Below are 21,530 nucleotides of genomic sequence, written 5' to 3'. Positions count from 1 at the left end.
TTACTGCATCAGAGTGCTGATATAAGCACAAGCTTCTGTGAGAGTGGAGAGGAGGTCCCGCCTGGGAATGTAGGAGGTCTTTCTTTTTTGCTTGATCCTGGAGGGCTGGGATGGTCAACTGTAGCCACTTTAGGACCTTGTGTTACCTCCCTGACCTCCATCCCATCCCACCTCAACCTTCTCTGGGGAACGACTCTGATAACTCTGATAACACCTAAGCATAGGCTGTCCAGGGTGAAAAGTGCAACCATATGTTGGAGAAATTTGGCATCGGTTAAGGTGAGGGGGCTAGTTCTGAAGACCCTGGAATCTTCCTGAAGCCCTAGAATACTCATACTGTAGGCAGTCACACAATTACTTCTGAAATTGGAAAATAACACTAAAACGCCTCCATCTGAAAGCATGGGGGTTGCAGATGCTCTGCGCCCTTCTAAGGTGATCCAGAGGAAGGAAATGCCAGACTCTGCCCTCAGGGGACAGCCCTCAACCCACCTGGCAGGATGAGGAAGGAGCTTTGAGAGCTCAGCTACACGACCTTCCTTGGACTCGTGGAGGTGGAGGAGCCTGGGCAGTGGGTGCCTGGGCTTGGGTACCTCCTTGCCTCCCCCTACAGGGACTGTGGAGAGCAAGCTGCTGCTGGCTGACCGCCTCTCCGGGCCTGGGAAAGCGAGCTACCAATCCTTCCTGAGCACCAGTGTATGACAAGCCTGTGCCAGGCCTGTGGGGCACAGAGAGCATGGGGTGGGTGAGCCCATGAGCCTCAGGTCCCTTTCCCCAGGGTTTTCCGAAAGCTCCCTCCATCCCTGACCTGGGGAGCCAGATAACACCTCCTCCAGGAAGCCCTCACTGATCTCCCTTGCCAGTTGCCCACCCTCATTGTTCTCCCACAGCCCTCCACTGGGCTTTTTCCAGTGTTGCTTGCTCAAATGTCCCCCACCCTTGGCTGATCCCTGTCAATATAGCCCCAGTGCCTTGCACATGAGATGAGCTCTGTAGCTATGCATCAACTAATGAACGAGTGAGTGAATGAATGAATGAGTGAGTGAGTGAGTTCCCTGGCTGCCAGGGTGTGGGTCCCCCAGCAAGGAGGCAGAGGCCTGCAAGGGTTAACCAGGAGCCCGCCTGTGGCCTGAGGTAAGCAGGGAGCGTATTTGTTCAGGTAAATAAGGAAGGATTACTTATAATGGGAAATCAGGCCCCGGCCAACTCTTCATCTCTTGCTGCCTGACTTCCTCCCAGCACATTCCTGCACTCCGCCCGTGTCCACACTGCCCCGCAGACCCAGTCCCCTGAGCCCACCGTGGCCTCCCTCGTAAGCCCCTCTGGCTGGGTCTTGCTGTGGTGCCAGCAGGTGGCCCTGGGCTGGGGGCAGGGGGCTCCCTACAAGGGCACACAGCCCTGAGACCTCAGAGGGCCACACCTCGAGGGTGGCCAGGCCCCCAGCGGCCCACCCGATTGCCACCTCTGACCCCAGCCCTGCTGGCCCCTGGTACCACTGGCCCCCCAGATGCCTGGCTGAGACCCAGCAGTGGCCCAAGCTGCCCACGCCTCCTCCTGGCCCCCGAGGTTGGCACTGCAGCAGACGACTCCTTGGGCACCAGGCAGCTAACGGGTAAGTCTGGTGGGGGGCAGTGCCCTGCCATGGGGGCCTTCCCCTGCCAGCAGTGGGGAGGTGGGTGGTTGAGGGTTCTTTCAAAGCCAGAACTGGTCTCCTGGGCATCAGTGACCCTGATCTGGGTCCTTCACCTTCAGAAGCCCCTGATTCCTCTGCATTCTGCCCAGTCTGCCTCCCTGGGCTGACCCCAGAGCCCGGGTGAGCCCCCCTGGCCTGGAGAGGCCTGGGGTACCCCATGTCTGTGATGACCCCATCTGGGCTCCACATTGAGCCCAGCCTTGTCCAGCCTGAGGGGAGGCAGCTTTGTAGGTGCGGAGCCGCAGCCCTGAGACCGGGCCAGTTCTGCTTGGCTAACGAAACACAAGCAGCCTTTCTGCTACTGCCAGCCACAGCTGCTCTGCCAAGGGAAGGGTCTCTCTGGGGCCTAGTCACGAGTTGGCAGGGGTTTGCTGGAGCCTAGAGGCTCAAGGCCAGGGCCAGGGTCCAGGTTGCAGCAGGGGGTACAGTCCCAGAGCCCAGGGGCTGGGTGGGGCAGTGGTGGGCACAGGAGCCAGGGGATCTGGGAAGCTGGGGAGTAACCACCTGGGTGCTTGGGTTCCCAGGGAAGCGTGGGGCCTGTGGACCGGAGTCTGGGCACGTGAGGAAAGAAATGGGTTGGCGGCGGGGACAGGGGTGCTTGAAGGTGCTCATTTCTAGATTTGCCGGATGCCTCCTGTGGGGAGAGAGGGAAGTGGGTGGTGAGGATGACAGGGTAGAAAGCTGAAGGGTCTGGATGGCTGGGGGCTCCCCCTAGGCTGGACAAGGTGTGTGCATGCGTGCGTGCTTGTGCATGTTGGGGAGGGGGAAGCACCCTGAGCCAGCCCCGGGCCTCTCACCTCGCTGCCCTCTGGGCCCAGCCAGCAGCCCGCACCCAGGCCACAGGCGTCGAGTGGCCTGTCCCCTGTATGATGGTCATGGCCTTTCTGCTCTTTCTTGCTTAGGGCTGGGACTTGGCCTCATTTCCTGCCCCCACCTCCCCAATAAACGGCTTCACAGCAACCCCCAGTAAAGCAACATCTCCCCGCACCAGCTGCTCGGCTGAGTAACAAAGCAAACAGGCATCCGAGCTGCCCCAGTCCCAAAGTGGCGGGCAGGGATGGGCAGGAGACCCCCCCACCAGATGCGGGTGCCCAGGCCACGGCTCAGCCTGGCTGGCCAGTCCCACTAGACCCCTGCCCACCTGGGGGAGAGGCTGGAGCCAGGAACCCCCAGCTTGGAGCCTCCCCACCCCCAACTCAGGGAACTTCGGGGAGAAGGAGCATCCTCAGAGCTCCCAGGGAGGTTGGGGTGGTCTCGTGGGGTGGCGGACCACCCTCCCCTTTGAGAGCCTGACAGACGCTGTGAGGGTCCCAGAGCTGAAAACTCAGTCCCTGCCAGACTTGGTTATTGTATTACTGATTATAAAACATGTTGGCAGATGCGATGTCATTTGGTTGTCACAAGGACCCTCTGAATTAGATAGAACTTCTCTTGTCAACCGAGCCTGAGAGAACAGGGTGGCACTCAGTAGATGCTCAGTCAATGCAGAATGTGTGATGCTGGCAGTAAGTAGAAGAACCAGGAGAACCCACTGTCTGCCACTGAGGTTACTGCAGTTATAACATTAATAACCCTGAAACAACTAGAGCACAACTTTGTGCTAAACGACTTGGTGCAGCTTGAGTATAACCTGGGGACAAGGCCCTCTGGTGGAGGGCAAGAAGGGGCGGGTTAGGACCCACAGTGTGTGACCCTAGGCAAGTCACTTTTCCTCCCTGCACTTGCAGCTCCTTGTCTGTGAAATGAGAGGGTTGGACAAGGTGGCCTCCTTTCTTAAAGGAGGCTTCATGGAAGAGGCAACCCGGAGTGGGGTTTTGAAGGCTGTGTAGGAGCTGGTGGAGGCAGGCTGTCCGTCTGGATTTGCCAGCTTTACAAGACTTGTGTGCTTTCCCAGCCTTGTCTCCGAGGCTGAGTGAGGTCAGGGGAGGTAGGGGACTCTGGCTCTGGCTCCTCCTAGAGGCCAGGGAGGAGTGAGTGAGGCCAGCAGCTGCCCTGGTCTGGGCTAGAGAGCAGGCTGACCTCGGAGCAATGTCCAGGCCTCTCCCACCACCGTTTTCAGCTCTCCCCCAGACTCCACCCTTTGGCCCTGCCCCTCCCTCCACCATCATCACCTGCTTCTTCCTTTATTCCCCTCACTCTTCACCTTATTACCTTTCCCTCCCCTCTTCTCCAGCCCCATCCCCTCACCTGCTCCCAGGTGCCACCTTCATGCCTGCTCAGCCCATCATAATTCACAAGGAATTTCCATTTGCCCTCCCCCTCAATCACCACAAACCCTTTAAGACATGCTCTTGACAGACCATTCAATAGATGGGACAACTGAGTCTCTTGCCCCTGTGCCAGACCTAGAGAGCAGGGAGTCAGGGCTCCAAACAGTGTGGGACCCTCCCCCTGCCCCCACCCACACCACATTTCATGCCCCACCCTGTGCCCCCAGCCAGGTGAGTGACTTGTCAGGTGGAACAACTCTTCCCAAAGCAAACTTTGCATAAGCCGAGTTGCCCTGGGCTCTTCCTGACATTTAATGCCAAGCTCCTTCCCCTGCCTCGTTTGCATGTTCCCAGCCCAGGAGGTGCCCCCTGCCAGATTCTCCTCTCCCACTTCTCAGGGGCCTCCGGACTAGGGGAAGGTGAGCCTCCTCTTCCCTCTGGATCACTCCTTCCAGCCCAGGGCCTCTGGTGGGGGCCTAATGGACCAGAGCCCACCCCGGGCTGTAGAAAGGAGTAATGAGGTTTCTCTGGGCACCACCAGAATCGAAGGGGCCCTTCCTTTTCCCTCCAGCTCTGGGGTTGAGGAGAGGGGTCCGGGAGTGACAGTCTGGGTTAGGGTCCCAGCACCTGGGACTGGTGACAGGGGTGGGGCCCAGGTCTCTGCTCTTGGGGCAGTGAGTTGGTCTGAGGGTTGCTGAGATCCAGCTCTTCCTGCCTCTGACTTCCATTCCAAGTCAGGCTGACGGGTAAGATGGAGGTCATGGGGTCATAGACTCCAGACAGTGTCTGGGCCAGAAAAGCTCTGGGAGATGACTTAGCCAGTGGGAGAACAGAGGAGGAGACTGAGGCCCAGAGGGGACCAGGGGCCGCCCAGGGCCTTACATATGGTGGGAACAGGGCAGAATATGAATCCACATCTCCAGATGCTGAGGCCTCGAGTTCTTTCCAGACCACACACCCTTTGGAGCAAACTCAAATACAGGGGTGAGCTTGGGGCTGAAGTGGGTCCCTGTACCTCCAGGCTTCAGGCATCGGTGCCACCCAGACCCCCCCAGTGTGACTTTTGTGGGGCTGGGGTTTTCTAGGGCTGGGCCCGCAGGTAGCCTGAGCGAGGCGACAGGGGTGGTCAGCAGGAGTGATCCTAGAGGTCGGAAAATGCCAAGTCATCAGCACCATCTGGAAAGAGGGCACCTTGAGTTCCAATCCCTGCCCGGTCACCATGGACACATGCCCTGAGGCAGCCACCGCCCCCTGCCTGTCAGGTGGGAATAATCCTGGCTGCACCAGTGCCCCAGAAGACAGTGGGAGAGCCCGAGCAGTTTATTTAGTTGGACTTCACCTTGTCCCTGGAAGAGTTGGAGGCGATGTCAGTGGCGGGGTGTGTGTGGGGGGATTGGGAGGGTTGGATGCCCATGGTACCCACACCAAGGGAGCAAATGGGAGATACTGCTGGTATAAACATGCCTTCAGCCTCCTGGCTGCCCCTGGGAACTGGGAGCAAACCAGAGCTGACCATAATTCCTTGATGTTCCCCGACTCATTTGTTTCCTGTCCCCCATCCTCCTGCTACCTGGCCCTGTTCCCTAACTCCCTACTCCCAAGTCTCCCTGGGCCCGTGGGCTGGCTCCCCAAGTTAAATCTTCCCAAGTTGAAACTTTGCTCCTGCTAATTGGATCCAGCTAGTTTCTTTTCTTTTTTGCCTGTGCCACGCGGCATGTGGGATCTTAGTTCCCTGACCAGGGATCAAACCTGCGCCCTCAGCAATGAAAGCGTGGAGTCCTAACCACTGGACCGCCAGGGAATTCCCTGGATCCAGCTAGTATGAAGAGCAGTTTCAAAGGACAAGGGAGCTGAGTTTTCATGGGAGGGCAGGAGTTGTCCACGGAGCAGTGAGGGGGCTGGAGGGGGAGTAGCAGCGTGGGAAGGGAATGTCTAGGGGTGCAGAAAGGCTGAGGCCAGAGGCAGGGAGGGTTCAAGGAAGCTAGACAGGTGCAGGCAGGCCCAGGGCACTGGATTGGGCAGGCCCGGCTTCTCTCCAAGGTGCTGACCAGCTGACTGGGGGTTGGGGGGACAGGCCCATGTGGCCCCTGCCCACTCTGCATGGCTCCTGGCCAGGTCCTGATCGCACCCCCAAAGCCCCCTGATTCCGACCCATGAATGCAGGCCCAGAGGTTTGGAGGGAGGGAGGGAAGGGCTGACAGCAGTGGGGAAACTGGAGGAGGTCTGCCCCCAGTTGGTGGAGTAGGCGGCTCTGCGCAGAGTGGCAGGCTCTGTCTCACCCTGGCCCCAGCCTCTCGCCCTCAGCGCTCTTCTCACAGGGCCTGTGGCTGGGGTGCTGGGCTCTGGGCAGACTAAGGTTGTGTCTCAGGATTGAGGTGGAGGCTCAGGCATATTTACCCTACCCACCACCCCCTTGGGGGTAAGATCTGAGCCTGGACTGAGCAGGACGTGAGAGACAGGCTCCAACCCCAAGACAGCCCAGGGCCTTAGTAAAGACTCTGGCAACGCCATTTCCCTGGGGCTGTGGTTTCAGGAGATATCTGCGCATCTTTTGCATGTCAGGATGGGAGTGAGAACCGGGAGGCCGGGGAGTTGCCTCCCAAGGGGCAGGAAACAGCTGCCGTAAGTCTCTAACTTTGGGTCCCTCTGCCTTCTCTCCTTGCTCTGCCTTCCTGGGAGAATGCGAGGCACTGAAAAGAAGTGGCCCAGATGGCTAATCCCTCTGGCTGCTACCCTGCGAATCCGCCCCGTTTCTGGGCCTTGGCCTCCGCCAGCTGTTACCAAATTTCTTTATCTGGAGTCAGAGCCAGTGCCTCTGAGGCAGGAGGGAGGCAGGACATGCTGAGCCTTAATCCAGACACGTGGCTTAATCCAGAAAAGATCAGCTCGAGGTTTGGGAGCTGGAGCCATCGCTCAGGAGACGGGCAGCCCCTCGGGGCCAGAGGCTGTCAGGAGGGACCTGGACCTGGTAAAGCCTGGGCTTGTCCCAGGACCCTAGGCCTATGGTGCAGTGGTCCTGGCTCTGCTGTGTGACAGTGGACACATCCCTGCCACTCTCTGAGCCTTATTTTCCCAGGGCACATGTGTCCCCATGGGTAGACAATCACCCATGAATGTAATCATGGCTGAATTGCATGGCACAGATGGAGAGAGCTGGAAAGTCAGAGGAGAAAGCTGCTGGGGACGGCTCCCTGGGGGAGGAGGGCTTTGGGCTAAACTGTGATGAGAAGGAAGGGGCATCTTGGGCAGGGGGATGACAAAACAAGAGAAAATAGCCATGTCATTCCCACAGCACAGGGGCCAAGGGAGAAGCACCGTTCTCATCAGAGCCTGGATATGTGGTCACCATGTTGATCTCTGGTTCTGGTCCAGACCCTGCCCCTAACCACTGAATACATCCGTTTCCCGCTCTGGCCTTCACTGCTCCCATCTATAGGGATCACATAGTGTACGGTCCCCTCCAGCTCTGATTATCTGGCTCAGAGGTAGGCGCCAGCCACTGGGATCAGGCAGGGCAGGCAGTGGGGAACCATGGGAGGTTCTAGAGCCCAGGGGTGCCTGATGAAAGGGTTTTGGAGGGAAATGAACTTGACAGTGCAGTGGAGTGAGCAGTTAGGAGGCGGGCATGAACTTTGGAGGATCAAGCTGCCTGATCAGGAGGGGGGCAGGAACCTGGGAAGATGGGACCGTCCGGAGCCTCAGAGGGAACGTGGTACAATGAGCAGAGCCCGCACATGGCCAGCTGGGGACCTCGGGCAGGCTGCACAACCTCTCTGAGCCTCACAGTCCACATCTATAAAACAGGGCTCTCGAGTTCCCTGTGGGTAGTAAAAGGGTAACATGTACCAATGCTCTGGGCCCAGGAGGTGCTCCCCGTGTGTTCTCTTCCCTCCCAAGTCCAGTCCTAGCAGCTGGAGGAGGTGCCAGGGATGCAGGCTGGGCACATCAGCCCCTGGCTCCCTGATCAGTAAACCCAGGTCCCCCACGCTGGGCGGCCGGGGTCCGAGCCTTCTGCACCACCTCCCCACCTGCGGACAATCGGCTGTTGCCTCCTGCCGCATGGTTAATCATTAACTGTTTTTTTCACTAGGTAGGTGTTGGAGCTGGGACCAAGCCTTGGTAGAGAGCAGGTTCCTTGGCATTTAGGAGCAAGGTGACGGGGAGCTGGAATGTGGGGTGTGGAGGAGGAGGTGGGAGTTTTCTGCTGGTGAAGGAGCCGCGGGCCAGGAGCCGTAAGTCGTTTAGTTCTCTGCACCATAACTTCCCCACCACATCGTAGGAATGAGCCTAAGGCCTGAGCTGCCGCTCTCCCGGTGGGGAACGAAGTCAAGGGCTTCAAAGCTCACTTGACAAATGTGTCAGGGATGTGTCATCACGTGCCCACCTGGCAAATGCTGCCACCTGCCCTGCCCATTCATCCTCACTGACCCCTCACACCACTGTGCCCCGAAACACAGCAGCTGCCTCCCATCCTACCTGTGGCCGAGGCCAAGCAAACAGGAGGGCCACGAGGGAAGCAAGTTCCCCTGCTTCTTGGGAAAGGTTCCATCTCCCTGGCACCCGGCCCAAGGTGTTGGCAGGGACTGTCCTAACGTGGCAGGCCGGGGAGTTCTGGGGACGTGGATGGGGCGGGAAGCAGGAAGAGGGTGATGAGGGAAGGGTGGGGTTGAGAGGGGTTCTTCAGGGGTGGGGCCACCCAGGGGGTAGGGTGTGGGCACAGGCTGGGGCAGGGACCCAGGGATAGAGCGGGCTGTTGGCTCTGCCTGGGTAAATAACGTAGACCCACAGCACACACGTGTGTTTGCACAGAAGGACTTGAAATGATTCCAGGCCTGCCCTCTGTCCCCCATAAGCCCGGCTCCCCGGTCCCTGCCCACCCCACCCCACCCTGACCTCTCCTTCCTTGTCACTTAAAGGAGCCCTTGAAAGGGAGATGCAAAATGAAAGTGAACAAACACTCTTCTCTCTTTCTTGCGTTCTCTCCTCCACGGAAAAGCAGGGCCGCCGTGTACAGTTGGGAAGGTTGGGCACTGCACAAGATGGGGGCCAAGGGTGAGCTGAGGTTCCACTTGGGCTCCATTCACCGAGCCACGCCACCCAGAGAGAAAAGGGCATCATTTTCTGAGTTGTACGCAGTTGCACTAGCCGCAGCCCTAGAGAAGCCAGAGCCTTCCAAACGGGGTTCTCTCTCTGCCTCACCTGCACGTTGAGGCTGAGCAAGTCAGTCTCACGAGGTGACTGGAGAAGGGCCAGGGAGCCCCCGCCCCATGGTCCCGGTGCAGCGCAGCAAATGCCACCGTTAGAGAGTCTACCAGTCCTTCCAGTAAAGCCTACCCCTCTTACTGGCCAGATGCCTTCAAAGCAGCAATTTGAAAACTTGAACACTCATCAGAATCACCCAACGGACCTGGAGAAACGCATTGCTAGGAATTCCCTGGCGGTACAGCGGTTAGGACTCTGTGCTTCCATGGCTGGGGGCCCAGGTTCAATGATCAGGGAACGAAGTTCCCACAAGCAGTGCAGCGCAGCCAAAAAGAAAGAAAGGAAGAAAGAAATGCATTGCTGGGCCGCCCCCTGCCCCACTTTCCCCGCCCCGGAGCTTCTGATTCAGTAGCTCTGATGTGGGCCTGAGAATTCAAGTTCCTCAGAAGTTCCTAGGTGGTGCTGATGCGGCTGGTCCCGGCACCACATTTTGAGAAAACACTGTTTAAAATGTAAATACACCCAAGAAAGGACACACATTAACTTGCCCTTAACAGGTTTATCTGCTCCTTTCCTCCTTTTGGAATGATCCCCTGCATTATGGGGAACATATGTTGTTGGTAATCTTCCACCTCTGTCCTGGTTTATTCTTGAGTTTTGAGCCCACAAATCATGGAAATTTCCCAGGGACCCCAGTTCTTTGGTGTATGTACATCTCGCAAGTTCCCTGCCTCACCCAAACCACGGACTCCAATATGGGGCTCAGAGAAAAGGGTCCAGGGGAAGCAGAGCCTGGGGACCCATGGGGAGGGACACTGTAGTTCCTCGTGTTGAGACCAAATGGTGCCCCTTGGGAGGCATTGGGGCGGCAGGTAGGAGTGGGGTCTGACTTGCTGAGGGACTCATTTGTCCCCCAGGGCCTGGGCCTTCTGACCAGCCCCTGCAGCTGTGGGGAAAGTGGGCCTGTAGGTCTGCACCTGGCACCTCCCACCTTGGGAGCTGTGAGTTCTTCTGGGCGTGAGGGGAGAGAAGAGGGCCTGGGAGCTAGGAGGGGCTGGGGAAGCACCTTTCAGGAAAGGACAAGGAGGGTGGGTACCAGGAACCCAGCCCTGAGTAGGGGCGGGGCCAAGCACACCTGTACGTTGTTGTTCAGTGACCACCTCAGCGTTAGGCTGGGAATTTATTCGCACCCCCCAAGTGGCCCTGTGGGAGAGGAAGGGGGCCTGCCTCCCCAACCTGGGAGGAGATTCTACCCTGCCACACCTTCACTTGCTCCTTCCATTCTTCACCAGGCTGGTGGAGATGATGGTGACCTTCTCCCTTCCCTACCCCCTCCAAGGGCAGAGTAAAAGAAAACAAGCTTTGCCACAGCAGAAAAGATTAGGTTAGCTCTTAGAAGGAGCTTCCTCGACAGGACAGGGGACTGGGATCTGGGTGGGGGCCGGCCCAGGGACAGAGGGCTGGATATTAAAGACTTCTTGTCCAGGCCTCAGTTTGCTCATCTGCCAAATGGGACTAATCGTGCCTTCCATTGTGAGGACTGAAAGAGGTCAAGAACCTCAGAAGATTGTTTTAAACAGGCTACACGTGTAAAGATTTGCTCCTCGCAGCCAACCTGGCTTCCCTGGGGAGTAAGGGAGCTGTCTGTTTACAGTCTTGCCCCCACTCCCACCCCACTGGCTTTCCAGCCACAAGACCTGTCTGCCCAGCCCTGTCCTAGCTGCCCAGTGACCCGGAAGCCCCAACTCTCTCCCAGGCCCAGCCACTGCCCGCTGGGCTCCTCATCTCTGTAACCAGCTTAGCAGCCCCCATGGGGATGGGGAAGCAGCCAGGACCTGACTCTCCTTCCTTTTTTATTTCTGTAGACGCAGCCGCCAGCCCAAGCAGCAGCGACATGGGCAGCGCCAGCCCGGGCCTGAGTGGCGTCCCCCCGAGCCGCCTCCTGCTGCCCCCCGACAATGTGCTACGGACTGGCCTGGAGAAGGTGGCAGTGGGGGCAGGGGCAATGGGGCCCGAGAGACAGGACTGGAGCCCCAGCCCACCTGCCACACCTGAGCAGGGCCTGTCCACCTTCTACCTCTCCTACTTCGACATGCTGTACTCCGAGGACAGCAGCTGGGTGGCCAAGGGCCCCGGGGCCAGCACTCGGGAGGAGCCGCCCGACGAGCCCGAGCAGTGCCCTGTCATCGACAGCCAAGCCCCGGGGGGCAGCCTGGACCTGGTGCCAGGTGGGCTGACCCTGGAGGAGCATTCACTGGAGCAGGTGCAGTCCATGGTGGTGGGCGAGGTGCTCAAGGACATCGAGACGGCCTGCAAGCTGCTCAACATCACAGCAGGTGAGCCCCTACTCACGCCCCCCTCCGCCAGGGGGACACGGGCCAGCGGAGGTCACAGGGAGGTGTGGGGGCACCGCCTGGTGCACTGTGGTCACCCCCAGAGATGCTGGTGCTTCTACACGTACACTCAGCCCCTAACACACAGCAGCTGTGAGCCTGGGATCCAAGGTTCCCACTCTCTCTGTGCCCCAACTGCACCAGCCCAGTGTCCCCACTTGGTAGGTGCCGGGTAGAAGCAAATACGAGCTCTACACCATCTGGCCCACCTCCTCCTCTCATACTTAAATCCACTCTCCCCTTATTCACTCTGCTCCAGCCACTCCTGCCTCTGCTGTTACCGCAACACACACACCTCAGGACCTTTGCACTTGCTGGTCCCTCAACCCAGAGCACTCTTCCCCCACATACCTACCTGGCTCACCCCTCACCTCCTTCAGGTCTTGATTCAAATAGCACCATCTTGATGAGGCCTTTCCTGACCCCTCTATTGAAATTGCTCCCCATACCCCCACGTCTTATTCCTCCAACCTGCTTTATTTCTCTCACATTTCCTACCGTCTGATATGCTGCATATTTATCTTGTTTACTGACTCTTTCCCCCACTGGAATGTACATGCCCAAAGGACAGGGATTTTCATTTGTTTTGTTCACTGCTACATCCCCAGTTCCTAGGATGTTACCTTGTACATAATCGATGCTCAATAAACAATAACTTAATATACCAGGCCCTGTTCTAGCACTGGGGAATTCAGCGTGAACATAGCACAAAGTCTCCTTCGTTCACGAAGCTAATGTTACAGTGACGAAACAGATCATAAATAAATAGGATAATGTATCACTGGTCCAGTGGGGATGAGGGCTCTGATGAGGGGGGCACATCAGGAGACCAGGCACGTGTCTGCGAGGGCCTGGAAGGTGTGGTTACGGAGCTTATGCTACTGGTTGAGGGGCTGCTGGGTCTCCAGTCCCCTGTCCCTCCATCATCTCTCCAGCTTTGGGCAAGCCTGACCCATCTCCTTGGCCTTTGGGCCCTGGCATCTGAGGCTCCCACACAGGAAGGGTCTTCAGGCATCACTCAGGCCTGGCTCCTCCTCCTCAGTCACCCGGGCCCAGCCCCTGACCCCCAGTAGTCCCAGCTGGGGTCCCGCCTTAAGGCAGCTCCTGCCCAGGCCCCATCCTCCAGTGGCCCAGTGCCAGCCCCCAACCCGGGAGCTTTTCCCACGGTGCCTCCGCTCCCACCTCGAGTAGGGGAGGGCCCTGCCCTCTAAACAATAGGGACAGAAACAAATTGCTTTGACCCTGAGGAAGAAAATGGGTTTATTAAGTGGGGGCAGGCCAGTCTGCAGGTCACCCAGCTTAGACCACAGCGTTCACTTGGAGGCCCCATTGTGTCTGTGCCCGCAGCTTGGCCACCACCCACGTGCCCTGCTAGGCTCACCCCAGGGCAGCTCCCCAGGGAGACTTATAGGACCAAGCCAGCCGCTCGCCTCCGGGCCTTGGCCCCATGGCCACCCTGTACCCTGCCACCGCTCCCCCACATTTGGTGCACGTGCACTGAGCAGCTCCCCAGCACCCAGCCCATTGTTAGGTGTTGGACGAGGGAGTGGAACTCTCTCTGTGCCTCGGTTTCCTCATCTGTAAAATACAGTGTGGGTGGAGAGTGGGGTTTGTAGAGCTAATTCTTGGTGGGTTTTTCTCTGGTTCTTTGAAGGGTTTGGGGAAGGCAAGAGGCATCTGGGAAAGAAAGAAGCTTGGGTGTTTCTGGTTTAATGTCACTGTCCCCTCCAGGGCTGTGGCTCCCCAAAAGGCCCTTTGGAGGGGCTGGAGGGGTCTGGCAGGATCTGAGGTCCAGGTGAGATGGGGATGCAGAGGCCCCAGGCTGCCCTGCCCTGAGCCATGTTTGCTTCAAGGGCCCTGGTTCCTTCCTGTCACTGCCCCCTTCTTCGGTACCCCCTCCACGGAGCCCCTCAAAGCCCCATGTGGCCTGGCCTGGCCCCATCCCAGGAGTGCATGGTCCCAGGCCACCAGTTCCCATGGGGGCTCCATCAGAGCAGAGGGGCCACCTTGGGGGTGGTGCCCTCAAGCAGCCTCTGGGGCTGAAGGAGTGTCTCTTGCCCAGACCCTGTGGACTGGAGCCCTGGCAACGTGCAGAAGTGGCTCCTGTGGACGGAGCACCAGTACCGGCTGCCCTCCGTGGGCAAGGCCTTCCAGGAGCTGGGGGGTAAGGAGCTGTGTGCCATGTCGGAGGAGCAGTTCCGCCAGCGCTCGCCCCTGGGCGGGGACGTGCTGCACGCCCACCTGGACATCTGGAAATCAGGTAGGACAGGCATGGGTAGAATGCCCCACCCCCTACCCACCACTGCAGGCTCCAAGCCAGGGACACCAAGGGGAACAGTTAGGTCAGCGTGCCTGTCCAGAGGCTACACTCCACTGGGTAGGCATCCCCTTGTCCCAATCTGGGTTCTGTTCTGAATCCCAACCCCAATGACAGCTGCCTCCCTGGATCCTGGGTGAACTCTCCAGCCCCGACCCACTGCCTACCCTGGTCAAGGCCACAGAACTTAGGACAGAGCACATGGGAAGTTAAAAATAGAAGTTAGACTGTGGGGACACAGGACATCAGATACTCTAAGTCCTTTGTCTTTGTCCTTTTTAAAATTTTGTGTTTGTTTTGTGTTGTTTTCATTAAAGAAGAAATGAGGTAATAAATGTGCAGGATTTTTTAAAAGACCATCGTGAACAACAGTATACCATGAAGAATAATCCTCCCTCCCACCTACCCCGGCCCCCCAATCCCCCTCCCTAGAGGCAACCACCGTTGCCAGTTTCGTGAGTACCTTGCCAAGGAAAGTCTATGCATATACAAGCAAGAGTAAGTGTGACTTCTACCCCCTTCTAACATGAATAGTACGAGTATCACGCTGTTCTGTACTGAACAGCGTATCTTGGATCTTGTTTCCCATCACTGTCTGTACAGCTGCCCCAGTTTTGATGGCTGCATGCCAACCCCTTAATGTTTAATTGGTCTCAATCTTATCGGGCGCCGAGTGTGCCCTGCACAGAGCCGTGCACTTCAGAGGGGTCAGTCCTCGCTCCACGAGTCAAGGCCCCTGCCCCTCAGGGCCCAGGGTGAATAAGAGGACAGGTCCCACTCTCATGGCCCAGAAACCAGTGTCCTGCCCCAGCCCAGGCCCCTTGCCGGGGTCTGGCAAGAGCAGTGGACAGTGCCAGGCTATGAGCCGGGTGGTGCTCTGGGCAGAAGCTGGCAGCCTCCGCCTCCCACTGCTTGTCTGGGGAGGGGGTCAGGTGGAGAGCAGGAGGGGATGGTGGTGCTCCGGGAGCTTGGCAGCTGGAGGGCAGGGAGTGTTTTTATTATGCTGGGCACCGTGCAGGCTTCACCACCCTGCATCCTTGTGAGACCTGTGAGGGGGTGTCTCAGCCCCATTTCACAGGTGACAGAAGGGAGGTAAAGCAAGGCTTGACTTCCACTCCTCTCTGAACGAGGGGTTGCCTGCAGGGCCTCTAAGGCCCCTCCCAGCTCCGAAATCCTACATTTTCTTCCAGGAGGAGGCTCTGTAAACAGCTGGTCTTCACAGGTTGGCAGGAGGGAGGGAGCCATGGGGGGGCTTCTCTGGCCCCACAGTTCCACCCAAATGCCCTCCTCCTCCCCTGGGGGGGTCTCTCTGGTCCCCAACTTCCTCTCTTTGTCCCGCAGCGGCCTGGATGAAAGAGAGGACGTCCCTGGGGGCGATTCACTACTGTGGTGAGTTGGGCAGGGCAGGGAGGCGGCCGGGGCTCTGGGGTCTGGAGGTGGGCTGGGGCAGCCATTGAAGAAGGGGGCTCCCCACTCACCGCCACCCTCCCTGGCTGCCCAGCGTCGACCAGCGAAGAGAGCTGGACGGACAGCGAGGTGGACTCGTCCTGTTCCGGGCAGCCCATCCACCTGTGGCAGTTTCTCAAGGAACTACTGCTGAAGCCACACAGCTATGGCCGCTTCATCCGGTGGCTCAACAAGGAGAAGGGTGAGCAGTGCCAGGGGCAGGAGGGGAGGGGGCTGCTGGGGACCTGCGGTCCTGCCAGGCGCTGGGCAGGGAGGGTTGGGGGCGGGGCAGAGGGCTGGAGCTGCCCCCATCTTTGCCCTGAATGCCACACATGCACTCTCATTGGACTGGCCCAGGGTCTGTGTGCCATCTGTGTCCACGCGTGTTCCCCTGCTGGGCTCTACCTGTTGAGGGTCCCCAGTGACACACAGTGCCTGGGACATAGCAGGGCCTTAAAACTCTGCTGAGAACTGGACACGGTCTTTACCCTCAAAACATCAGAGCTTGACGGAGGAGACTGATGGTGTCCAATGAAAAATACAGTGTGGGCAACAGAGGTAATATTAGATTTTCAAGTAGCCACAATTTAAAAAAATCTTTTTAAACAGGTGAATTTAATTTTAATAATACATCTGTTTAATCCAATATTATAAATTCGTATAATTTCAACATATAATCGATATAAAAATTATTAATGAGATATTTCCTACGTCTTTGAAATCTGGTATACATTTTATGCTTACAGCACACCTTACTTCAAACCAGCCACATTTCAAGGGCTAAGAGCCACATGTGGCTAGTGGCGACCACATTGGACAGCAACAGGGCTGGATGGTGTGCGGGTGTGTGTTTTAGAAAAGGCTCAGAGCCAAGAAACCTGGGTTCTAGGCCCCCTCCTGCCATTAGTAGCTGTGGGCGCCTGGACCCCAGTCTTCATGTTTGTGAAATGGACTAGATTCATTCATCCAGCAGACCTTCCTTGAGCACCTCCTCTGGTTCCACACTTGCTCAGCCGACATTTATGGAGGGTTACAGTGTCCTGAGGGTGTGGGGAGAATTCAGCGGTACCCCATCGTCCAGGAACCTACAGTCTTGTAGGAGAACCAGCAGTGAAATGAGCTGGTGTGCAGAATGTGTTGGGCTGTGATGGGGTCAGCTGTGCCTGGGTCCAGGAGGGCCTCACAGAGGAGTGACTCTGGGGCTGAGTGTGGAGCACGGGAAGGGGTTAGGAGGGGTGGAAAAGTTCCTGCACAAGGTGTGGTGATCCCGTGTGTATATTTGAGACTGAGACTGAGCTGGTACTCCAGGGAGACTGTCCCATGAGGGCAGGGAGATCAGGGAGGGCGGGGTGGTCTGGGAAGCCTGCCTGGAGAGGGTGTGCTGACCTGGGCTTTGCCAGGTGGTTTAGAATGAGAACTGGGGGTATTAATGAGTAATAGTTCATCCTAAGGGGTACTTCCTTCGGGCTCTGCGCTTTCTGTACCCACTCAACGACATGGTGATCACTACAACCCCCCCTTATGGACAAGAAAACGGGGTCTCAGACAACTTCTAAAGGTAGAAAATGGCAGAGACAGGATTCCAGCCCAGGTCAGCCTGGCTCCAGATCCATTCTTTCCACCATCTCCTACCAATTAATCCTTCCAGAAAGGGCTGTGTGGGCTGAAGTGTCTGAGAATCGCAAAGAGGTCTTTCAGGCTCGGGAACTGCACGGGTGACCTTGCCAAATGAGCCGTGTCCGCAGCCCAGAGCCCCGCAGGGCTTCTGCGTAGGGTGTGCACACCCCACGCTTAGGAGCAGAGGCTGGCAAGGATCAGGCCCTCAGGGCCCCAAGTCGCCAACCAGCATACGCAGGTTCACCCTGCACCAGGAGGTCTGTGAGTCCGTGGTAGGATTTACCACTTCCTGGGCCCTGTGGAACACCCTTCCCACATGTTCCTTTAACCCTCACCACAACCATGGGAGAAGGTATCGTGGCCCACCGCCTGGCCCTACCCCGGGCGACTCTAGCTCCCCTGGCTGCGAGAGACTGACCGGCTGGTCTTGGTCTTTCTCCTTCCTGCCGCCCCGCCGGCACTGCTGGCTCTCTCTGGGCCCTCCTGCTGCCCCAGGCATCTTCAAAATCGAGGACTCCGCGCAGGTGGCCCGGCTGTGGGGCATCCGCAAGAACCGCCCCGCCATGAACTACGACAAGCTGAGCCGCTCCATCCGCCAGTATTACAAGAAGGGCATCATCCGCAAGCCGGACATCTCCCAGCGCCTGGTCTACCAGTTCGTGCACCCCATCTGAGTGCTGCGGCCAGGCCCCGGGCCCGAACCTTGCCCTCGCCAGACCTCCCTCCTGCCTTCCCTGCCTCAGCCAGACCCTGAGCTGGGGGACAGGGCAGTCTGCTGGCATCCGGAGTTCAAGGTCAGGGAGGGGATGGCCCCTCGCTCCACGGGTGTCAGTGAGCTCTCTGGGGCCCGAGGGACCCTGGGGTGGGTGTGCTTTCTCCTTGGGCCTGACTGCTCCTGTGCCCAGTCCAGTGGAGGACGGGGGAAGCCAGGGCTGTTCTCAGTGTTCATGGCACCCCAGGGAAGGCCCTCCCTCCACCCAGCCTCTGACCCCAGAAGTTCCAGAGCAGAGCCAACAGAACGGCAGTGACTTGGTCAAGGCCACTCGCAGTCCAGTGCCCTCTGCCACCCATTCTGTACCGTGCCTGGCATGGTGTGGGGACGTCTACACCCCCAAGTTGGGAAGCCAGGGGTGCCCTGGGGACGGATAATAAAGATACTAGAGGGCTTCCCTGGTGGCGCAGTGGTTGAGAGTCCGCCTGCCGATGCAGGGGACACGGGTTCGTGCCCCGGTCTGAGAGGATCCCACATGCCGCGGAGTGGCTGGGCCCGTGAGCCATGGCCACCGAGCCTGCGTGTCCGGAGCCTGTGCTCCGCAATGGGAGAGGCCACAACAGTGAGAGGCACGCGTACCACAAAAAAAAAAAAAAAAAAAAAGATACTAGAGAATTGACATGGCCCCAGTGTCCTACATACGGTGAGGGAGTGGCACAGCCTGGAGGCCATCAATGCTCAAAAGGTTGTGGTCACAGGGGCCTGGGGTGGTCAAGGGAGGCTTCCTGGGGGAGGTGGCATTGAGCTGAGCCTAAAAGGAAAGAGGCAGTTGATTGGTAGAAGCAGTGAGAGAGAGGCAGTGAGTCCTCAAGGCCAACGAGGGGCTGGACTGGCCCTCATCTCCCCTGACCTGGTGTCGGCTGGAAGGAGGGCGTGGGCTGGGGCTGAAAAGGGTCTACGGCAGGACCAGAGAGATGGTGGCGTCCTTCCCATCCTCCTGCTCTGCTGTAGATCAGGACTTTCCCCTGGGGTGGGCCAAGGGCTGCCCCTCTTGTGAGGGGGTCCACAGCCCTTGCCTCTGCTTGGCCAACTGAAGGGGCTCTGGGTTGGGCGGCAGGGCTGTGGGAGAGGATGGGGCCTTCAGTCTTCCTCATGGGACACTGGCTCTGCAGCAAACAAGAGTGGAAGAGAGGTTGGCTTGCTGGCAATTTCTCTCTTGAGAGAAGCCACAGACCTCCTCAGGGGCCCTGAAGCTGTGAGCCCTGCAAGCTGGATGTGAGGGGCCAGGGCTCCTGACAGGAAAAAGGGGTGGGTCTGAGTGTTCATTTGTGTGCTGGGGGAGATGGAACCCACCGCCTTCCTTCCTGGGCAAAGCAACTCGGTTTCCTCATGCTCCCCTCACGTTTGTTCATCCAGCTCAGCTGACCTGAGGGCCGACTAGGCGGCCAGGTGCTTACACTGCTTTTTGTCATTAACCTTCCCAACAAAACTGGGAGGTATGGGTCACCCCCCACCCCACACGCTACTTTGCAGCTGATGAAACTGAGGCTCAGAGCAGTTAAGTGCTTGCTCACAGTCACCCAGCCAATCAGCGGCAGAACGAAGAACTGAACCCACAAGGACAGGGCTCTCTCTGTCCCTCCATGCCTCCTGCTCTGTCAGCGCCCTCAGCCTCTGTAACGCCTAGCTTCAGATGACAGGCTTCCAGGAGACAGCCCAGCGCCACCCAGACCACTGAGGGTTAAATGCTGCCCTGTACTGCACCTTCTGCCCTCAGCAATTTTATTGTCTTCAGAAGACAGTTTACTCCTGGCAGTGAGCAAACAGCAGCTTGGCATCTGTCAGCTGGGATTACACGGGGAGGAGGAGGAGGCCCTGCCCCAGGCCAGTGCCTCGCTGGGCCCCTGCTGTCTGCCCACCCCCGGGGAGGGGGCAGACTGGGCCCTGGCCAGAACCCAGCTCTGCTCTGCTGAACTGCTTTTGTCTCCAGCCTGCCCACCCTGCCCCAAAGTCCCTGGAGCCACCCGCTTGCACGTCCCCAGCTGGGCCTGGGCCTGGAGAGGCCTCAGATCTCAGGCTGGGGCTGGGAGGGAGGGAGGAGGAGGATTAGGGGCGAAGAGTGGGGAGCTGGAGCTGCTCCAGAACGCGGAGCTGCGGGGGGCTTGGGTGGGGCAGCTCCCTGCTGTGTGGATCTGCATGAGGCACAGAGGCACACACCCATCCAGTGACACCTCGTGTGCTGGCAGCAAACTCCGGAATCCTTTTTCTCCTTCACACACCTGCCTGTCAGAACTCCATCTGGCCTAGGTACTCCCTGACCTTTTGCAGGGGAGCCTGCCTCCAGGGCTCCCCATAACTGCATGGAACAGCCTGTCCAAACAAGGCAAACTTTTATCTTTACTTGAAGAGTCCTCTGGCTAAAACCAGGGGTTTGGCCCTGGAGGTGGATCTGGGGGATGACGAATATGGGGGAGAGAACAGATCCAATCCCCAAAAGGACCTTTTTTCCCTGCCCTGAGCATGCCCCGAGGCTGGGGGAAAACAGTAGGGGTGAGGGGACTATAGTATATTTGCCTTGAACGATGGGTTTGTGTCAGGACCCTGTCAGGCTGTCAAGGCCAGAAGGGCCTCAGAGAGACATCTAACCAGACGGGGGAGGCTGAGACCCGGGGTGGGGACACAGTGACCTGATGGCAGGACTGGGACAGGGACTCCTGCCCTGCCCCAAAAGGGATCTGGCCAGAGTGGGGAGGCTGGAGCAGGGGCTGGGACTAGAGCTGAAGCTGGGCTGGGGGCTGAGCCCCGGGCATAACAGAGTTAGGAGCCCAGAGCCCCTGTCCTGCCCCACAAGGGGCCCCACACAGAAGTGCTGTCAGAGGTCAGGCAGGACACAGGGAAGTGTGACATGGCCTGATGTCACACCACAGGGAGCCGGGACTGTGAACAGCCAGAAACCACAGGCCTCAGCGGCCACTTTTAGAATTTTGGTTTAAAAATGGAAACTTATTTAGGGGTCAAATTCACCCTTGAACCATGAGTTTGGGACCCCGGATGCCCCAGGTCTCCTGGTCAGTGCTCATCACCAGGCACCCAGGATTCTAAAGGCCACAGCCTTGGAGCCTTAAGAGAGCATCAGGTGTGACCTTCCCTGTACAGACAGGACCCGGGGCCCTGGAAGGTGAAGGGACCAGCCCTCAGGCCCCAAACCCGTGGTGGTCGCCAGGACAGTACCCAGCGTGCTCCCCAACAGACGTCCAACCGCAGGCAACTCTCAGAGCGCTCGCAAGACACACAAGACTCAGGATGACACCGTCCAGCCAGGTTGACACAGTTCTGGATTTTATCCACAGCCATACAGTCACAACTTGTGTATATATATATTTGTATTTATATACCTTTAAATTACACAGTCATGTACAAAACGGGCGCATTGCTGAGACCACAGCACTTCTCGGAGTTTCACAGGTGTTGGACTAATGGAGTCAGGAAGCCTAGGGTGGCAGGCGGCGGGGCAGCCCCGGCTCCTCGCAGAGCCGGGCCGCAGAAAGGGCGCTTAACTGGGGACAAAACACGGTACAAGCCGAGCCCCGCAGGGCGCCCCGCGCAGCATCCAGGGGGCGGACGGGGGCTACAGGAGGCGGTGGGCACGGCCGCTCCGCTCGGTGTTGAGTGTCTGACACCAGCACTGACAGGTGGGGCTCAGGGGGGCTTCCGGGTGGGAGACCCTCCTGCCCTGGGGTCCTGAGGAGCCTGGGGACTGAGAGGGAGTGGTCCCCAACAGGGCCGTGGAGGTGGTTGCTTAGAAGGAATGGGTTTCGAGTCCCTGCCCCGGCGTGGGCTGCTAGAGTGCTGAGGGGGACAGGCCTGGGGTCCAGCCAGGGCCACAGCCCCTCCCCAGGTACCGGGAAGCCGCGGGCACAGAGAGGGGGAGCCCAGGCCC

At 58.4% G+C, this 21,530-nt stretch overlaps 1 protein-coding gene across 2 annotated transcripts; it reads left to right on the top strand.

The window, feature by feature from the left end:
- The first annotated feature begins 1,516 nt into the window (after nucleotides 1-1,516).
- Nucleotides 1,517-18,240, top strand: SPDEF (SAM pointed domain containing ETS transcription factor). 2 transcript variants are annotated; one of them, XM_082639754.1, is made up of 5 exons: nucleotides 1,517-1,612; nucleotides 10,971-11,441; nucleotides 13,561-13,758; nucleotides 15,317-15,463; nucleotides 17,374-18,240. In XM_082639754.1, exons 2-5 carry the CDS (start codon nucleotides 11,000-11,002, stop codon nucleotides 17,550-17,552), a joined length of 966 nt encoding a protein of 321 aa, XP_082495880.1. In that variant the 5' UTR covers nucleotides 1,517-1,612; nucleotides 10,971-10,999; the 3' UTR covers nucleotides 17,553-18,240. The 2 variants fall into 2 exon arrangements, with proteins under 2 accessions (XP_082495880.1, XP_082495879.1); XM_082639753.1 differs by lacking the exon at nucleotides 1,517-1,612 and adding an exon at nucleotides 15,157-15,204 and having other exon boundaries at nucleotides 10,985-11,441.
- Nucleotides 18,241-21,530: the final 3,290 nt, after the last annotated feature.

The sequence above is a fragment of the Mesoplodon mirus genome (assembly GCF_964341445.2).
Source record: "Mesoplodon mirus genome assembly, chromosome: 12".
Taxonomy (NCBI): Eukaryota; Metazoa; Chordata; class Mammalia; order Artiodactyla; family Ziphiidae; genus Mesoplodon; species Mesoplodon mirus.
Note: the sequence above shows the minus strand (reverse complement) of the source record. Positions and strands in the feature narration are given on the sequence as shown.